This window comes from Notolabrus celidotus, unplaced genomic scaffold, assembly GCF_009762535.1.
Source record: "Notolabrus celidotus isolate fNotCel1 unplaced genomic scaffold, fNotCel1.pri scaffold_171_arrow_ctg1, whole genome shotgun sequence".
Taxonomy (NCBI): Eukaryota; Metazoa; Chordata; class Actinopteri; order Labriformes; family Labridae; genus Notolabrus; species Notolabrus celidotus.
The window spans coordinates 58,911-75,671 of NW_023260036.1; the positions used below are offsets into that span (position 1 = coordinate 58,911).

General features: G+C 47.7%; 1 protein-coding gene across 1 annotated transcript; it reads left to right on the top strand.

The window, feature by feature from the left end:
- The first annotated feature begins 7,650 nt into the window (after positions 1 to 7,650).
- On the top strand, positions 7,651 to 16,632 carry LOC117808867 (CKLF-like MARVEL transmembrane domain-containing protein 7). Its single transcript, XM_034678540.1, has 5 exons — positions 7,651 to 7,850; positions 10,820 to 10,996; positions 11,432 to 11,530; positions 14,112 to 14,193; positions 16,104 to 16,632. Exons 1-5 carry the CDS (start codon positions 7,740 to 7,742, stop codon positions 16,115 to 16,117), a joined length of 483 nt encoding a protein of 160 aa, XP_034534431.1. The 5' UTR covers positions 7,651 to 7,739; the 3' UTR covers positions 16,118 to 16,632.
- The last annotated feature ends 129 nt before the right edge of the window (positions 16,633 to 16,761 follow it).

Genomic DNA, 16,761 nt, shown 5'->3' on the forward strand with positions numbered 1-16,761 from the left:
TAGAATATGTAATATATATTTAATATGTTATGAATATATATGGAATGTATGTGTGTGAATGTTATGTGCTTTGGCAATAACATGTCTCTGTTCATGCCAATAAAGCAAAATTGAATTGAATTGATCAGTGTGTGTGTGTGTGTGTGTGTGTGTGTGTATGTGTGTGCGTATGTATGTGTGTGTGTGTGTGTGTGTATGTGGGGGGGGGTTTGGAGGGCCAGGGGATTTGGAGGGCCCCTGACACTCCAGGGCCCCTCATCCTCAAAATCCCCTGACCCTCCAGGGCCCCTTACAAACCAGGGCCCCTGACCCTCCAGGGTCCCTGACACTCCAGGGCCCCCGACCCTCGAAATCCCCTGACCCTCGCAATTCCCTCAAACTCCAGGGCCCCTGACCCTCAAGGGCCCCTGACCCTCAAAATCCCCTGACCCTCCATGGCCCCTGACCCTGGAAATTCCCTAACACTGCAGGGCCCCTGACCCTTGAAATCCCCTGACCCCCCAGGGCCCCTGACACTCCAGGGCCCCTGACACTCAAAATCCCCTGACCCTCCAGGACCCCTGACCTACCAGGGCCCCTGACCCTCGAAATCCCCTGACCCTCCAGGGCCCCTGACCCTCGAAATCCCCTTACCCTCCAGGGCCCCTTACCCTCGAAATCCCCTGACCATCCAGGGCCCCTGACCCTCGAAATCCCCTTACCCTCCAGGGCCCCTGACCCTCGAAATCCCCTGACCCTCCAGGGCCCCTTACCCTCGAAATCCCCTGACCTTCCAGGGCCCCTGACCCTCGAAATTTTGTCTTTTCAGAAAAAGAGTCCTTGAACACAAAACAGTGAAATACTCTGTCCTCCCTCTCATGAAATAAAGTTCATGTCACCACAGCATTCGGAGGAGAGAAACATTCAGACCACGTGTATTTATGTTTGAAAGTTTGACTGCAGTCCCATTCAAATGAATGGAGACAGAGATTTTGACCTATCCTGCACCCAGCCACCAGGGGGCAGACACTTTCACCCCTGCTTACAATGAGCTTCAGTCAAAAACATTAACCTGAACCAAACTCCAAACACGACTAACTAAAAGTGAAAACAGGAGTGGAAGGCCCTCGCTCTCCGGCTTTCATATCCTGGCTCCTGATTGGTCAGCAGGTACAGGTGAGTGTAATCACCTGCTCTCTGTGTCAGAGGGCAGCACCTGAGAGCAGGAGAGAGACACAGCACAATAAAACTACAGCATGTATCAGCATTCAGGAGCACCACAGATTCCTGTCCCTCAGATAAACAGCTGGACTTTGAATCCATGCACAGGCTGCAGACACCAGCTGATCAGACACAGAGGAGACGGCGTGAAGACAGCAGCGTGATCACAGTCACCTGATCAGCTCTCACACGCTCAGCGGTCACCCTGCAGGTCGTCCTCTGCACAGCAGGTCATCCTGTCCACAGCAGGGCCGGTCATGAAATGAAATGGTATACTAACATTCAGATAAGGACAGTTTGCCTGTGAGGTCAAATTCAGGGCTGAAGAAACCTGAGACACGTGTGCCAGTAATCAGATGTGTAACTGAAAAGAACTCTATCTTCAGCGATCTGAAACAGCCCTGTGTGGTTTGGTGAGAGCAGATACTTGTTGTGGTTGAGCCGAGGCTTTCACTGCCGCCCTGTCACCTGCAGCTCACACTCCTGAAACTCAGATCTGATGAAGAACAGAAGTACAAGAAGCTCTCAGATCGTCAGACCACATCTCATGTGCACCGTGTTTCCCTCTGCAGTAACTCTGTTTCCTCTGAGGTCATGTTTAAATAAAGGTTCAAGAAAACCTCTCTGTGATCAAAAAGCTGTCCTCCCTCTCTGTCCTCACTCTCTGTCCTCCCTCTCTGTCCTTATTCTCTGTCCTCCCTCTCTGTCCTCACTCTCTGTCCTCCCTCTCTGTCCTTATTCTCTGTCCTCCCTCTCTGTCCTTATTCTCTGTCCTCCCTCTCTGTCCTCCCTCTCTGTCCTCACTCTCTGTCCTCACTCTCTGTCCTTATTCTCTGTCCTCCCTCTCTGTCCTTATTCTCTGTCCTCCCTCTCTGTCCTCCCTCTCTGTCCTCACTCTCTGTCCTCACTCTCTGTCCTCACTCTCTGTGCTCCCTCTCTGTGCTCCCTCTCTGTGCTCCCTCTCTGTCCTTATTCTCTGTGCTCCCTCTCTGTCCTCACTCTCTGTCCTCACTCTCTGTCCTCACTCTCTGTCCTCACTCTCTGTCCTCACTCTCTGTGCTCCCTCTCTGTCCTCACTCTCTGTCCTCACTCTCTGTCCTCACTCTCTGTCCTCACTCTCTGTCCTCACTCTCTGTCCTCCCTCTCTGTCCTCCCTCTCTGTCCTTATTCTCTGTGCTCCCTCTCTGTCCTCCCTCTCTGTCCTTATTCTCTGTCCTCACTCTGTCCTCACACTGTCCTCACTCTCTGTCCTCACTCTGTCCTCCCTCTCTGTGATCAAAAAGCTGTCCTCACTCTCTGTCCTCCCTCTCTGTCCTTATTCTCTGTCCTCCCTCTCTGTCCTCCCTCTCTGTCCTTATTCTCTGTCCTCCCTCTCTGTGCTCCCTCTCTGTCCTCACTCTCTGTCCTCCCTCTCTGTCCTCACTCTCTGTCCTCCCTCTCTGTCCTTATTCTGTCCTCACTCTGTCCTCACTCTGTCCTCACTCTCTGTCCTCACTCTCTGTCCTCACTCTGTCCTCACTCTCTGTCCTCACACACTCCTGTTTATTCCTGATCCCATAAAAACAGGTAGAGTCACAGAGTTTGGGGAAGCTGCACGGTGATAGAATCAAAGTGTCCCATATATTCCAGATGCGTCTCCTTTGTCGTGTTTTCAGTTTCATGATGCTCTAAATGTTTTCAATGGGGGACGAGTCCGGTCTGCAGGCAGGCCGGTTCAGCACCTGGACTCTTACAGAGCCCTGCTGTTGTAACACGGTCAGAATGTGGTTTGGCGTTGTCTTGCTGAAGTCTGAACGTGTTGTTTTAAACGGGTTGGAGTGTTTTTAATGTCTCTGCAGGTTTAATCTGAAGTTTGAGTCCATGATGACACAGCAAGAGAAAGTCCTTCAGTCCAAACTCAACTAACCCAAGACCACTATCTGAAGAGAGACTGAGGGTGCCGATGAGAACCTCCCGCCCGTGTTTCACTCTTGATTTGAATGTTTTTAAACTTCTCCTTTAACGATGCTCCACGATGGTTTTAACCTCTGTACTTGGGTTTAAGTTCAAACGCTGCTCCAGGTTTCAGCTTCACTTCCTGCTGCTGCTGCACGGGGGTTTCTTGTGTGTTTGTGTGTTTCCGCTGGTGTGTGTTTAACCACGCTGTGGTCACAGGATGGGGTTAAGAACAGTTGTCATGTCTCCATGGTGACGAATAGAGCTGTGAAAAAGTTCAGTTTGTAGAAAACAGAAGGATCTGAGTTCTTTCACTGACGTTAAAAACACAGCTGCTTTTCTACTGCGGCCCACTTTGCCCTTTCTCATGTCTCAGGCAGGGAATAAACTACAAGAGACTATAAGGACAGTTATACTCACATCTTAGATTATAAAACACTCTAACAGCTACACACATGAAGATCTAACAGAGCATCTTAGTCCATTAAATTCAAGTTCCTCAGGTATTCCTGCAAAGCGTTAAACATCCACAGCCTTTGAATCACTTCCTTTAAAAGCCCGCTACCTTTCAGTCGCTCATTTTGCCCTTCTTCCTGTCTGACGGCCTCCTCTCCTTCTGGTTTGCTGCAGTTTGAATTATTCATGATGAGAGCTCTGAGAGTATTTGACTCAAAAATTCAGGAGGTTTGTTCGTCGGCGGAGCGCCATGACTCATTGTTCCTCAGAGGTTACGTCAGGTGATCTCTGAGATTACTGCTCTGTAGGATTTATACTCACCTTAAATAAATGTGCCACACATCACAGACTTACTTTAACAAATACAAGTAGTTTTTATTTTACTGTTCATGATTCAGAGTCCTGAAGGACTTTATCTGGACCTGTAACTTCTCTTAAAAAGGGGGGCCAACCCCTGAAATACTGAGGACTTGTTTGAAGTCACATTAACAGCCTGAGACTTTACACTCCTGATTCCCTGATACTCACCATACCTGAGACATGGAAGGAAAGAAAGAAAGAAAGAAAGAAAGAAAGAAAGAAAGAAAGAAGGAAGGAAGGAAGAAAGAAAGAAAGAAAGAAAGAAAGAAAGAAAGAAAGAAAGAAAGAAAGAAAGAAAGAAAGAAAGAAAGAAAGAAAGAAAGAAAGAATTAAAGAAAGAAAGAAAGAAAGAAAGAAAGAAAGAAAGAAAGAAAGAAAGAAAGAAAGAAAGAAAGAAAGAAAGAAAGAAAGAAAGAAAGAAAAAGAATGGAGAAAAGAAAGAATTAAAGAAAGAAAGGAAGAAAGAAAGAAAGGAAGAAAGAAAGAAAGAAAGAAAGAAAGAAAGAAAGAAAGAAAGAAAGAAAGAAAGAAAGAAAGAAAGAAAGAAAGAAAGAAAAAGAATGGAGAAAAGAAAGAATTAAAGAAAGGAAGAAAGAAAGAAAGAAAGAAAGAAAGAAGAAAAGAAAGAAAGAAAGAAAGAAAGAAAGAAAGAAAGAAAGAAAGAAAGAAAGAAAGAAAGAAAGAAAGAAGGAAAGAAAGAAAGAAAGAAAGAAAGAAAGAAAGAAAGAAAGAAAGAAAGAAGGAAAGAAGGAAAGAAAGAAAGAAAGAAAGAAAGAAAGAAAGAAAGAAAGAAAGAAAGAAAAAGAATGGAGAAAAGAAAGAAAGAAAGAAAGAAAGAAAGAAAGAAAGAAAGAAAGAAAGAAAGAAAGAAAGAAAGAAAGAAAGAAAGAAATAAAGAAAGAAAGAATTAAAGAAAGAAAGAAAGAAAGAGAGAAAGAAAGGAAGAAAGAAAGGATGAATAACAGACCCCATAAAAGGAATCTACAGCAGAGATCCAGAGGAACCTACGAGACAAGGGAGCTCAGGGACTCCAGAAAGGTCTATGGTTAGTAACTTTAATGGGACAGGAAGAGTTAAAGTGAGAGACAGGCAGAGAGAGGAGAGAGAGGGAAAGACAGGATCCCAGTGTGTCAGTCTAAGCCTATAGCAGCAGAACTAAGACCTGGTCCAAGCCTGATCCAGCTCTAACTATAAGCTTTATCAAAAAGGAAAGTTTGAAGCCTACTCTTAAAAGTAGAGAGGGTGTCTGCCTCCCGGACCCTGACTGGTACATGATTCCAAAGGAGAGGGGCCTGATAACTGAAGGCTCTACCTCCCATACTACTTTTAGAGACTTTAGGTCTGATGAGCAGGCCTGTATGTTGGGAGCGTAGAGTTCTAGAGGGGTAACAGGACACTATGAGCTCTTTAAGATACAAAGGGGTCTTTGTAGGTCAGTAGAAGGATTTTAAATTCTGGTCTAGGTTTTATGGGGAGGTGGTGTAGAGAAGCTAACGCGGGAGATCAGTCAATCTTTATTTGTATCGCACCAAATCACAACAAACGTTCTCTCAAGACACTTTTACAAACATGGGATAAACAGAGACCCAACACCAAGACCGGATCAGACTCAGTCTGATCTCATCTTAATCCACCATGAGCAGAGACCTTTGCAGCATTTAGCAAGTTACAGTGGCAAGGACAAACTTCCTTTAACAGGCAGAAACCTCCAGCAGGACCAGACTCATGTTAGACACACATCTGCTGAGACCGTGTTGGAGAGAGGGATAGAGGGAGATGAAGAGAGAGAGAGATGATAGAGGGAGATGAAGAGAGAGAGAGAGAGAGAGAGAGAGAGAGAGGGAGATGAAGAGAGAGAGAGGGATAGAGGGAGATGAAGAGAGAGAGAGAGATAGAGGGAGATGAAGAGAGAGAGAGGGATAGAGGGAGATGAAGAGAGAGAGAGATGATAGAGGGAGATGAAGAGAGAGAGAGAGGGATAGAGGGAGATGAAGAGAGAGAGAGAGGGATAGAGGGAGATGAAGAGAGAGAGAGATGATAGTGGGGAGACGGATAGTAGAAGTTGTTGTTTCTAAATTCAGCTGTAGAGTCGTCATGAAGAGAGAAATGAGCTCCTTTCTGTACCCGGCTGTAAACATGTTTATTTCTGCTGCAACATTTGAACATGGGGTTCTAAGGGGACTTCCACAGGACATTAAAAAACAATAGAATGAACCCGGTAGAATCAAAGTCAGTAAAATCCTTCTCTGGTCTTCTGCCCGCTCAGAGCTCCTTCACACACCGCTGGTCTTTGTAAAGACCGTCAGCATGAGCTGATCCGTTCACACACTGCAGGCAGAGCCACAGGAAAAGTCAGGAGTTCTCGCCCAAAGCATGTGGACGACCTGGGATCAAACCCCCAACCTTTTCAGAGACGACCCGCTCGACCACTGAGCCACAGACTGGACTTCAGTTCGCTGACAAAATCCAACATTCTGCATTACACCTCCACATTCAAGGGGGGCGACTGTGAGACCTGAATTCCTCACGCTGTTAACTCTACAAGATAAAATATTCAATACTCCCAAAGTCCTTAACAACCGAAGTAATCTCCGTGGCAACAGAGCATCCCCATCAGCTGATGAAGCCCAGAGGCCCACAGAGTCCCTGCTAAGCTGTGTTTTTTGTCTGTGTCCTCTGCTGGACTGTCCTGAGTTCAGCCTGTCCGTGTGAAGAGAAACCTCTGGACTCTCTGAGTGTGTGTCAGCACTGATCTGAGGACAGCCGAGCACACCGAGCTTCACTCTGAACACTGCTGCAGTGTTTTTACTGACAGACCACACCTTCTGCACACACACACACACACACACACACACACACACACACACACACACACACACACACACACACACACACACACACACACACACACACACACACACAAGCACATCAACACTGACACACTGTGCCATGAAGAGACTCCCACACACAGGATGTTTCAAAATAAAAGCCTGAAACCTCAGTTTAAAGAAGCATTCATTCTATAATAAATGTGTGTGTGTGTGTGTGTGTGTGTGTGTGTGTGTGTGTGTGTGTGTGTGTATGATTGTATGTGTATGTTTGTGAGTGGTTGTGTGTTTGTATGTGTATGTGTGTGTATGTGTGTGTTTGTGTGTATATATGTGTGTGTATGTATATGATTGTGTGTGTGTGTGTGTGTGTGTGTGTGTGTGTGTATGTGTGTGTGCTTGTGTGTATATATGTATGTGTTTGTGTGTGAGTGTGTGTGTATGTATATGATTGTGTGTGTGTGTGTGTCCGTGTGTGTGTTTGTATGTGTGTGTATGTATGTATATGATTGTATGTGTATGTTTGTGAATGGTTGTGTGTGTGTGTGTGTGTGTGTGTGTGTTTGTGTGTATATATGTGTGTGTGTGTGTGTATATATGATTGTGTGTGTGTGTGTGTATGTGTGCGTGTGTATGTGTGTGTGTGTGTGTGTGTGTGTGTATGTGTGTGTGTGTGTGTGTGTGTGTATATATGTGTGTGTGTGTGTGTGTGTGTGTGTGTGTGTGTGTGTATGTGTGTTCGTTTGTGTGTGCGTGTGTGCGCGCGCGCGTGCATGTATTGTTTACTTTTGCTGCAGAAGCAGGGGCTTTTATTCTGAAATGTCCCACCGGAAGTATGTAGTATAACCGGTGTGTGTTGGCGCGGTGTGACGTCAGACGGGCTGTGACCGTTGTGAGGCTCGCGTGCTGCAGTTTAACTTTAAAGTCTACCTGACAGAGGATCCACGGTGAACCGACAACATGTCCCACACCGTCATCACCACGACCACCACGACCCGGACCCACGGGGACCGGCTCCTGGACCTGGGCTACACCAGGACCATCCCGGGACTGCTGAAGATCGGACAGATGGTGAGAACACACACACACCTTAGATGAACCCCGTGTTTACACGGGACCGTGCACACCTGTACTCACACCGGTGCACGCGCACACAGGGACGAGACTCACTGCTGTTAGAGTCTCTGTACCTGTACCTGTCCTGTTCACGTGCAGGACGCAGGTAACCCTTAAACCACACACACACACACACACACACACACACACACACACACACAGTGTCTACTGACCGGTCTGAGGGGATCGTTAAAATGACTTTGGGATCGATTATTGATAGTTCGGCACACACTGATTGATTTAGTGACAACCAATCACAACTCTTTAAAATACTACTACTAATAATACCAGCTTATTAAATAAATAAAGTAATAATGATACTAACAGATTATTAAATAAATACAATAATAATTATAATAATAATACTTACACCTTATTTAATAAAGATAGTTATAATAATACTTGCAGCTCATTAAATAAATATAGTAATAATACTTATTCTAACAGCTGATTAAATAAATAAAATACTACATGTGATTTGAAGTGTTTACCTCTTGGTGGATTACTCTGTTATGAAGTTAAGATCAGAGATGTTTAAAGTTTATTTCATAGTGTTTCTGAGGGGAGACGTCTCAGCGTCTCTTCCTGTATTAATGGTTGCAGATCGTTCAGAGAGCTCTTCCCTGATATTGATCCACATTAATGTGGAACTCTGGTTTATTGGGAAACATAAACATCAGTTGTTTAGTGATCTAATGTATCAGTCTGATGATCTGGACTCATATCAAAAGTGACCTATCATGCAGAATGTTCTTTTTAATGGTTCTCTCCCTGAAATCTGTGTCCCTGTCTACAAACCCCCTGAACAGTCAAAGACTCCATTCTGCCCCTGTTCTGATTTCTCCACCTTTCTGTAAATGTGTGCTGAAACCAGCCGTTTCAGTTTTCAGTGTTTTTCATACGTCACAACGCCATCCGGTCTGTAACAGGAAGTCAGAGCTCGGAGCTTGTTCAGCCCATAGACTGTATAAAATACAACTCAACCCCTCCTCCGTTTTCATTACCTGCACACATGTGTGCTAACAAGGAGCTTAGGAGGGAGGCATGCTAGTTGTAGGCTGTCTTAATAAACACAAAGGTCGCTTTGACTCCCCACGTCTGCAGATTTGAAGATCTAGTGGATGATTTTTATTTGTCATGGATAAGTGCTAGCGCTATTTAGCATAGCCACATAGCTACATGTTGGTAGCTGTGTACCAAGACACACGTCGACATGCTGACAAATAAAACAACAAGAAACACTAAATCTGTGACCAATGGTTCAGAAAGGTCCTGCTGCAGGCGCCTCTCCGTCAGGATCAGATTCTGGATCAGATTCAGAGGGTTGAAGTAACGCGGGTCTGTGAGCAGCCGTGTATATTCAGCCAACATGGAAACATTAGATCAACGTGCTGGACAGCCGAGGCCACACCCACTTCCTTAGGGGGCGTGGTCAGATAGCTCATTCTCATTTAAAGGCACAGACACAGAAAACAGCCTGTTCTGAGCAGGGCTGAAAAAGAGGGGTTTACAGGCAGACCAGAATCTGATTTCAAAGTGTTTTTATGAGCAATAAACTTTAAAGACATGTTTTGAGGACCTCTTAGACCAATATATGTTGATGAAAAAGAGCAGAATATGTCACCTTTAAGACTTACTTTCTAACCTTTGCTCTGTAATCTGTTCTTTAAATGATGAACTGTAGGACTTTATCATCAGCCTTACGACAGGAAGTAAATGAAAGATGATTTTAGATGATTTTTTTTCTAATACTGAGATTTGGGTGTTTGAGCCCCTCTCAACATAAATCCACAAATAACATGATACTGGTTTTAACACTGTCACCGTACGACACACTGTAACTGTACGACACACTGCCACTGTACGACACACTGTAACTGTACGACACACTGTCACCATACGACACACTGTCACTGTACGACACACTGCCACTGTACGACACACTGTCACTGTACCTCACACTGTCACTGTACGACACACTGCCACTGTACGACACACTGCCACTGTACGACACACTGTCACTGTATGACACACTGTCACTGTACGACACACTGCCACTGTACGACACACTGCCACTGTACGACACACTGCCACTGTACGACACACTGTCACTGTGTGACACACTGTCACTGTACGACACACTGCCACTGTACGACACACTGTCACTGTATGACACACTGTCACTGTACGACACACTGTCACTGTACGACACACTGCCACTGTACGACACACTGTCACTGTACCTCACACTGTCACTGTACGACACACTGTCACTGTATGACACACTGTCATTGTACGACACACTGCAACTGTACGACACACTGTCACTGTATGACACACTGCCACTGTACGACACACACTGTCACTGTACCTCACACTGTCACTGTGCGACACACTGCCACTGTACGACACACTGTCACTGTATGACACGCTGCCACTGTATGACACACTGCCACTGTACGACACACTGTCACTGTATGACACACTGTCACTGTATGACACACTGCCACTGTACGACACACTGTCACTGTATGACACACTGCCACTGTACGACACACTGCCACTGTACGACACACTGTCACTGTATGACACACTGCCACTGTACGACACACACTGTCACTGTATGACACACTGTCACTGTACCTCACACTGTCACTGTGCGACACACTGCCACTGTACGACACACTGCCACTGTACGACACACTGCCACTGTACGACACACTGTCACTGTATGACACACTGCACAGCCTCTCTGATACCTGATTGCAGCAGGTTTGAGGTGATCGGGGAAAGTAACTTCATGACCAGTGAACGCAGTGCACAACTTATAAACACTGGTCTGGTCTCTAAAGTCAGTCATCCTAAGATAAGCCCAGATTGATCCTGGTTCAGTTTGTTAACTGTCCCTGTGTTTTCCCCCTCAGGTGGCTCTGCTCGTGGCGTTCCTGTGCGTCCGCTGTGCTCGGGGTTGGCCCAGCTGGGCGGCCTTCCAGTACTTTGAGGTGGTGTCTCTTTGGTTCCTCATAGCCCTCCTCGTCTTCTTCCTCATGCATGTGTTCAGGCTGCAGGAGAAGATGCCGTGCATCAACTGGCCTCTAACGGTGAGACACTGAACATTTTACCGCTGGTTGTTTGTGTGTGTCTTTGTGTGTCTGTGTGTGTGTGTGTGTGTGTGTGTGTCTGTGTGTGTCTGTGTGAAACACTAAGGCTGTATCCACACTTCGGTATTTCCGCTGAACTGTGGTGGTGCAGATCTGTCACTTTGATTGTCAGTGTTGCATAACAGGAAGTTATGTTATGTGTCCCAACAGAGTTTATTGGAGAGAAAGAAGGAAGGAAGGAAGGAAGCTTCTGTAATGAAATAGTGTCAGATGTCAGAACTGTCTCTGTCTTTAAAAATCAAGAAGTGATAAAAAGCTGAATAAATATCATCAAAGTGTTCATTTTGGAACTTGAAGCACTGTAAAAAGTGAAAGTTTCTTCTCCTGCTGTTTCAAACATGGCCTCTCTCTCATCAGTCTCTCCTGCTGTTTTAGGAGTTCTTTCATTACTCCGTCGGGTCGGTCCTCGTCCTGATTGCCGCCATTGTTGCAGCTGTGAAGAGTGCAGGAGTTTCAGCACTGGTGGTGGCTTCGGTACGTAAGCATAGACGGAGGGGTTTGACGATGTTTGATATTATAGAGATTTAGAGAAGAAGAGCACAGAAAATAAGACGGGTGACTCAGACACTAACCTGACCCTACAGTTCAAATAAATGGTACAGGTTTCACCTAACTGCTGCAGGACTATTTTGAAAACACAAACTGGTAGTGGTTTGCAGAGAGAGTAAAGACTTGGAGGAACACAGCTCACGGTTTCTGCTCATGGAGACCTGCAGGTCAGGAGACAGGCTGGCTTAAACCTGGAGCCAGCTGTTAAAGAAGCCAAGTGCATCTTTGAAAACAACAACCCCACGCAATATGTGGGGGTTGTTCATTTTCCTTTCATGAGTGTTTTAGTTTCATGAAAACAGAGTCAGAGTTAGACCTCTCTCTGATTGCTGCTCCCCCCCCCCCCCCCCCCCCCCCGTCCTTCCTGTGTCTGTCCTCCAAAATCACACAGGAGGTCACATTGACTTCCACACTGTTACCTTTGTTCCTCATAACTCCACTCACACTGATGCTCTCTGTGTTCCTCTGCTCTCTGTGTTCCTCTGCTCTCTGTGTTCCTCTGCTCTCTGTGTTCCTCTGCTTTCTGTGTTCCTCTGCTCTCTGTGTTCCTCTGCTCTCTGTGTTCCTCTGCTATTAAAGCAGAACCAATTATAACTCATTATAAGCCCACATGAGAAGCAGACACAAAAGCTCTCTGAGCCTGAGCAGCTATTCCTTCTGCAGCAGGCGTGTTCCTCCTGCAGCGGGTGTGTTCCTCCTGCAGCAGGTGTGTTCCTCCTGCAGCAGGCGTGTTCCTCCTGCAGCGGGTGTGTTCCTCCTGCAGCAGGTGTGTTCCTCCTGCAGCGGGTGTGTTCCTCCTGCAGGGGGTGTGTTCCTACTTCAGGGGGTGTGTTCCTCCTTCAGGGGGTGTGTTCCTCCTGCAGCAGGTGTGTTCCTCCTCCAGCGGGTGTGTTCATCCTGCAGGGGGTGTGATCCTCCTTCAGGGGGTATGTTCCTCTTTCCTGCAGCGGGTGTGTTCCTCTTTCCTGCAGCGGGTGTGTTCCTCCTGCAGCGGGTGTGTTCCTCCTGCAGCGGGTGTGTTCCTCCTGCAGCAGGCGTGTTCCTCCTGCAGCGGGTGTGTTCCCCCTGCAGCAGGTGTGTTCCTCCTGCAGCGGGTGTGTTCCTCCTGCAGGGGGTGTGTTCCTCATGCAGCAGGTGTGTTCCTCCTGCAGCGGGTGTGTTCCTCCTGCAGCGGGTGTGTTCTTCCTGCAGCGGGTGTGTTCCTCCTGCAGCAGGTGTGTTCCTCCTGCAGCGGGTGTGTTCCTCCTGCAGCGGGTGTGTTCCTCCTGCAGCAGGTGTGTTCCTCCTGCAGCGGGTGTGTTCCTCCTGCAGCAGGTGTGTTCCTCCTGCAGCGGGTGTGTTCCTCCTGCAGCGGGTGTGTTCCTCCTGCAGCAGGTGTGTTCCTCCTGCAGCAGGCGTGTTCCTCCTGCAGCGGGTGTGTTCCTCCTGCAGCAGGTGTGTTCCTCCTGCAGCAGGCGTGTTCCTCCTGCAGCAGGCGTGTTCCTCCTGCAGCAGGTGTGTTCCTCCTGCAGCAGGCGTGTTCCTCCTGCTGTAGGTGTGTTCCTCCTGCAGCAGGTGTGTTCCTCCTGCAGCAGGTGTGTTCCTCCTCCTGCAGCGGGTGTGTTCCTCCTGCAGGGGTGTGTTCCTACTTCAGGGGGTGTGTTTCTCCTTCAGGGGGTGTGTTCCTCCTGCAGCAGGTGTGTTCCTCCTCCAGCGGGTGTGTTCATCCTGCAGGGGGTGTGATCCTCCTTCAGGGGGTATGTTCCTCCTGCAGCAGGTGTGTTCCTCCTGCAGCGGGTGTGTTCCTCTTTCCTGCAGCGGGTGTGTTCCTCTTTCCTGCAGCGGGTGTGTTCCTCTTTCCTGCAGCGGGTGTGTTCCTCCTGCAGCGGGTGTGTTCCTCCTGCAGCGGGTGTGTTCCTCCTGCAGGGGGTGTGTTCCTCCTGCAGCGGGTGTGTTCCTCCTGCAGCAGGTGTGTTCCTCCTGCAGCAGGTGTGTTCCTCCTGCAGCAGGTGTGTTCCTCCTGCAGCGGGTGTGATCCTCTTTCCTGCAGCGGGTGTGATCCTCCTTCCTGCAGCGGGTGTGTTCCTCCTGCAGCAGGCGTGTTCCTCCTGCAGCGGGTGTGTTCCCCCTGCAGCAGGTGTGTTCCTCCTGCAGCGGGTGTGTTCCTCCTGCAGGGGGTGTGTTCCTCATGCAGCAGGTGTGTTCCTCCTGCAGCGGGTGTGTTCCTCCTGCAGCGGGTGTGTTCTTCCTGCAGCGGGTGTGTTCCTCCTGCAGCAGGTGTGTTCCTCCTGCAGCGGGTGTGTTCCTCCTGCAGCGGGTGTGTTCCTCCTGCAGCAGGTGTGTTCCTCCTGCAGCGGGTGTGTTCCTCCTGCAGCAGGTGTGTTCCTCCTGCAGCGGGTGTGTTCCTCCTGCAGCGGGTGTGTTCCTCCTGCAGCAGGTGTGTTCCTCCTGCAGCAGGTGTGCTCCTCCTGCAGCAGGTGTGCTCCTCCTGCACGTTAACGTTTCGTCCCTTGTTGTGTGTCTGCAGGTATTTGGGTTCATCGCCACGTTTCTGATGGCTGTTAGTTTGTGGTCCACCTACAGTGTCACCTGTGGCGTCCATCAGACAGGTACGTCAGCTCCTGCTCTCATTATTATTCACATGAATTCATTCCTTTGATTGTTACTACACAGGGTCAGGTATGTTACGCTTGATTCATCTCTCTGATCTCTCTGTTTAAAAAACATCTGTTCACATTAGACGTTCGATCTGATGTTTGACATGAACGACTGATTACAGCTCATCGCCGCCTCGTGGTCATCTCTTGATGTCTTTAATAGAAGTGTAGTAGTTTATAATGGAAACATCTTTCAGATAAAGGTCAGAGTAACTCCAGCTCTGCTGAGAGTAAACGCTCACTCTTCCTTTCAGTGAGGAATGCTAACTATGCTAATCAGCCGTTACAGAGGAACTAAAGATGGAAATCTTCCATTTCTCCAAACACTGACGGCTGTGATGGAAACTTCAGACATGAGAAGCAAGACTAACATGTGACCGACACATGACGCACATGTCATGACCACGAGACGACCACATGATGAACATGTCACGGCCACGTGATGACCACCATACGACCACATGATGAACATGTCACGGCCACGTGATGAACACTTGACGAACATGTCAAGACCTTGAGGTGACCACGTGATGAACACTTGACGAACATGTCAAGACCTTGAGGTGACCACATGATGAACATGTCACGAACATGTCATGACCACCAAACGACCACATGATGAACATGTCACGGCCACGTGATGAACACTTGACGAACATGTCAAGACCTTGAGGTGACCACGTGATGAACACTTGACGAACATGTCACGACCACCAAACGACCACATGATGAACATGTCACGACCTTGAGGCGACCACATGATGAACATGTGACGAACATGTCATGACCACCAAACGACCACATGATGAACATGTCATGAACATGTCACGACCACAAGACAACCACATGATGAACATGTCACGACCACAAGACGACCACATGATGAACATGTCACGACCACAAGACGACCACATGATGTACATGTCATGACCTTGAGGCGACCACATGATGAACATGTGACGAACATGTCATGACCACCAAACGACCACATGATGAACATGTCATGAACATGTCACGACCACAAGACAACCACATGATGAACATGTCACGACCACAAGACGACCACATGATGAACATGTCACGACCACAAGACGACCACATGATGAACATGTCACGACCACAAGACGACCACATGATGAACATGTCACGACCACAAGACGACCACATGATGAACATGTCACGACCTTGAGGCGACCACATGATGAACATGTCATGAACATGTCATGACCACGAAACAACCACATGATGAACATGTCACGAACATGTCATGACCACATGATGAACACTTGACAAACATGTCAAGACCTTGAGGTGACCACATGATGAACATGTGACGAACATGTCATGACCACAAAACGACCACATGATGAACATGTCACGACCACAAGACGACCACATGATGAACATGTCACGACCTTGAGGCGACCACATGATGAACATGTCATGAACATGTCATGACCACGAAACGACCACATGATGAACACTTGACAAACATGTCAAGACCTTGAGGTGACCACATGATGAACATGTGACGAACATGTCATGACCACAAAACGACCACGAGATGAACATGTGATGAACACTCATGATGACATTTTTTTAACCACAGCGTGAACTTTTCTTTTTACTCCTTTCTGTTTCTTGTCCATTCTTAACTTTCTTCCATCCTTCTTTCCTTTGTGATTCCTTCTTCCTTTCATCCATCCTTTCCTCAACCCTTCCCTTCACTTCTTCTCTCATTCCTTTCTGCATTCCACCTTTCCTTTTTCAACTTCTTTATTCTCACCCCACCATCCTTTTCCTTTCCTCCTCCTGTCTTCCCTGCATCCTTCCTTCCTTCATCCTCCCCTCCCTCTCTCCAGGTGCAGCAGTGTAGTGATCTCCGCTCCATGAAGGAATCCAACGGCTGTGTGGGCAGTTTCCTGGAGTCCTGGAGTCCTGGATGCCTGGAGTCCCGGGGGATCCTGGAGTCCTGGAGTCCTGGATGCCTGGAGTCCTGGAGTCCTGGAGTCCTGGAGTCCTGGATGCCTGGGGTCCTGGATGACTGGAGTCCTGGAGTATTTTCTGCCTAGCAACAACCTGGATCTTCAAATGTGATTGGATTAGAATTCGTAGAGCTGCAGAGGTGATAGAAACACTGATCCAGGACCCACATCAACATCCCCGATCATCACGGTAAATCCGGAGAGGACTGTAGTTCCAGTGTTACTCAGATACCCAGAATTCATTTTGTTCTCTGTCATCTCAAGGTGCTTGGTGTCAGAATTTAACCATCCATGTAACATGTCTGGTAAAATCAGAATCTGAGTGACACCGAGATGACAACAGTCACTCACATGGTATTACTGTAATGACTACATTTCCCACAATCCCTGCTGCTCCCGCTCTGACTCTCCCTCCTTGACACGGTGGAGTCTCTCTCTCTCCTGCAGACGTCTGCTTTCAGAGAAGAGTTTAGAAAAGCTGTGTTTGTTGTTGAAATACTCACTTGTCGTGTGCCATAGATCCGGGACGTTTCCC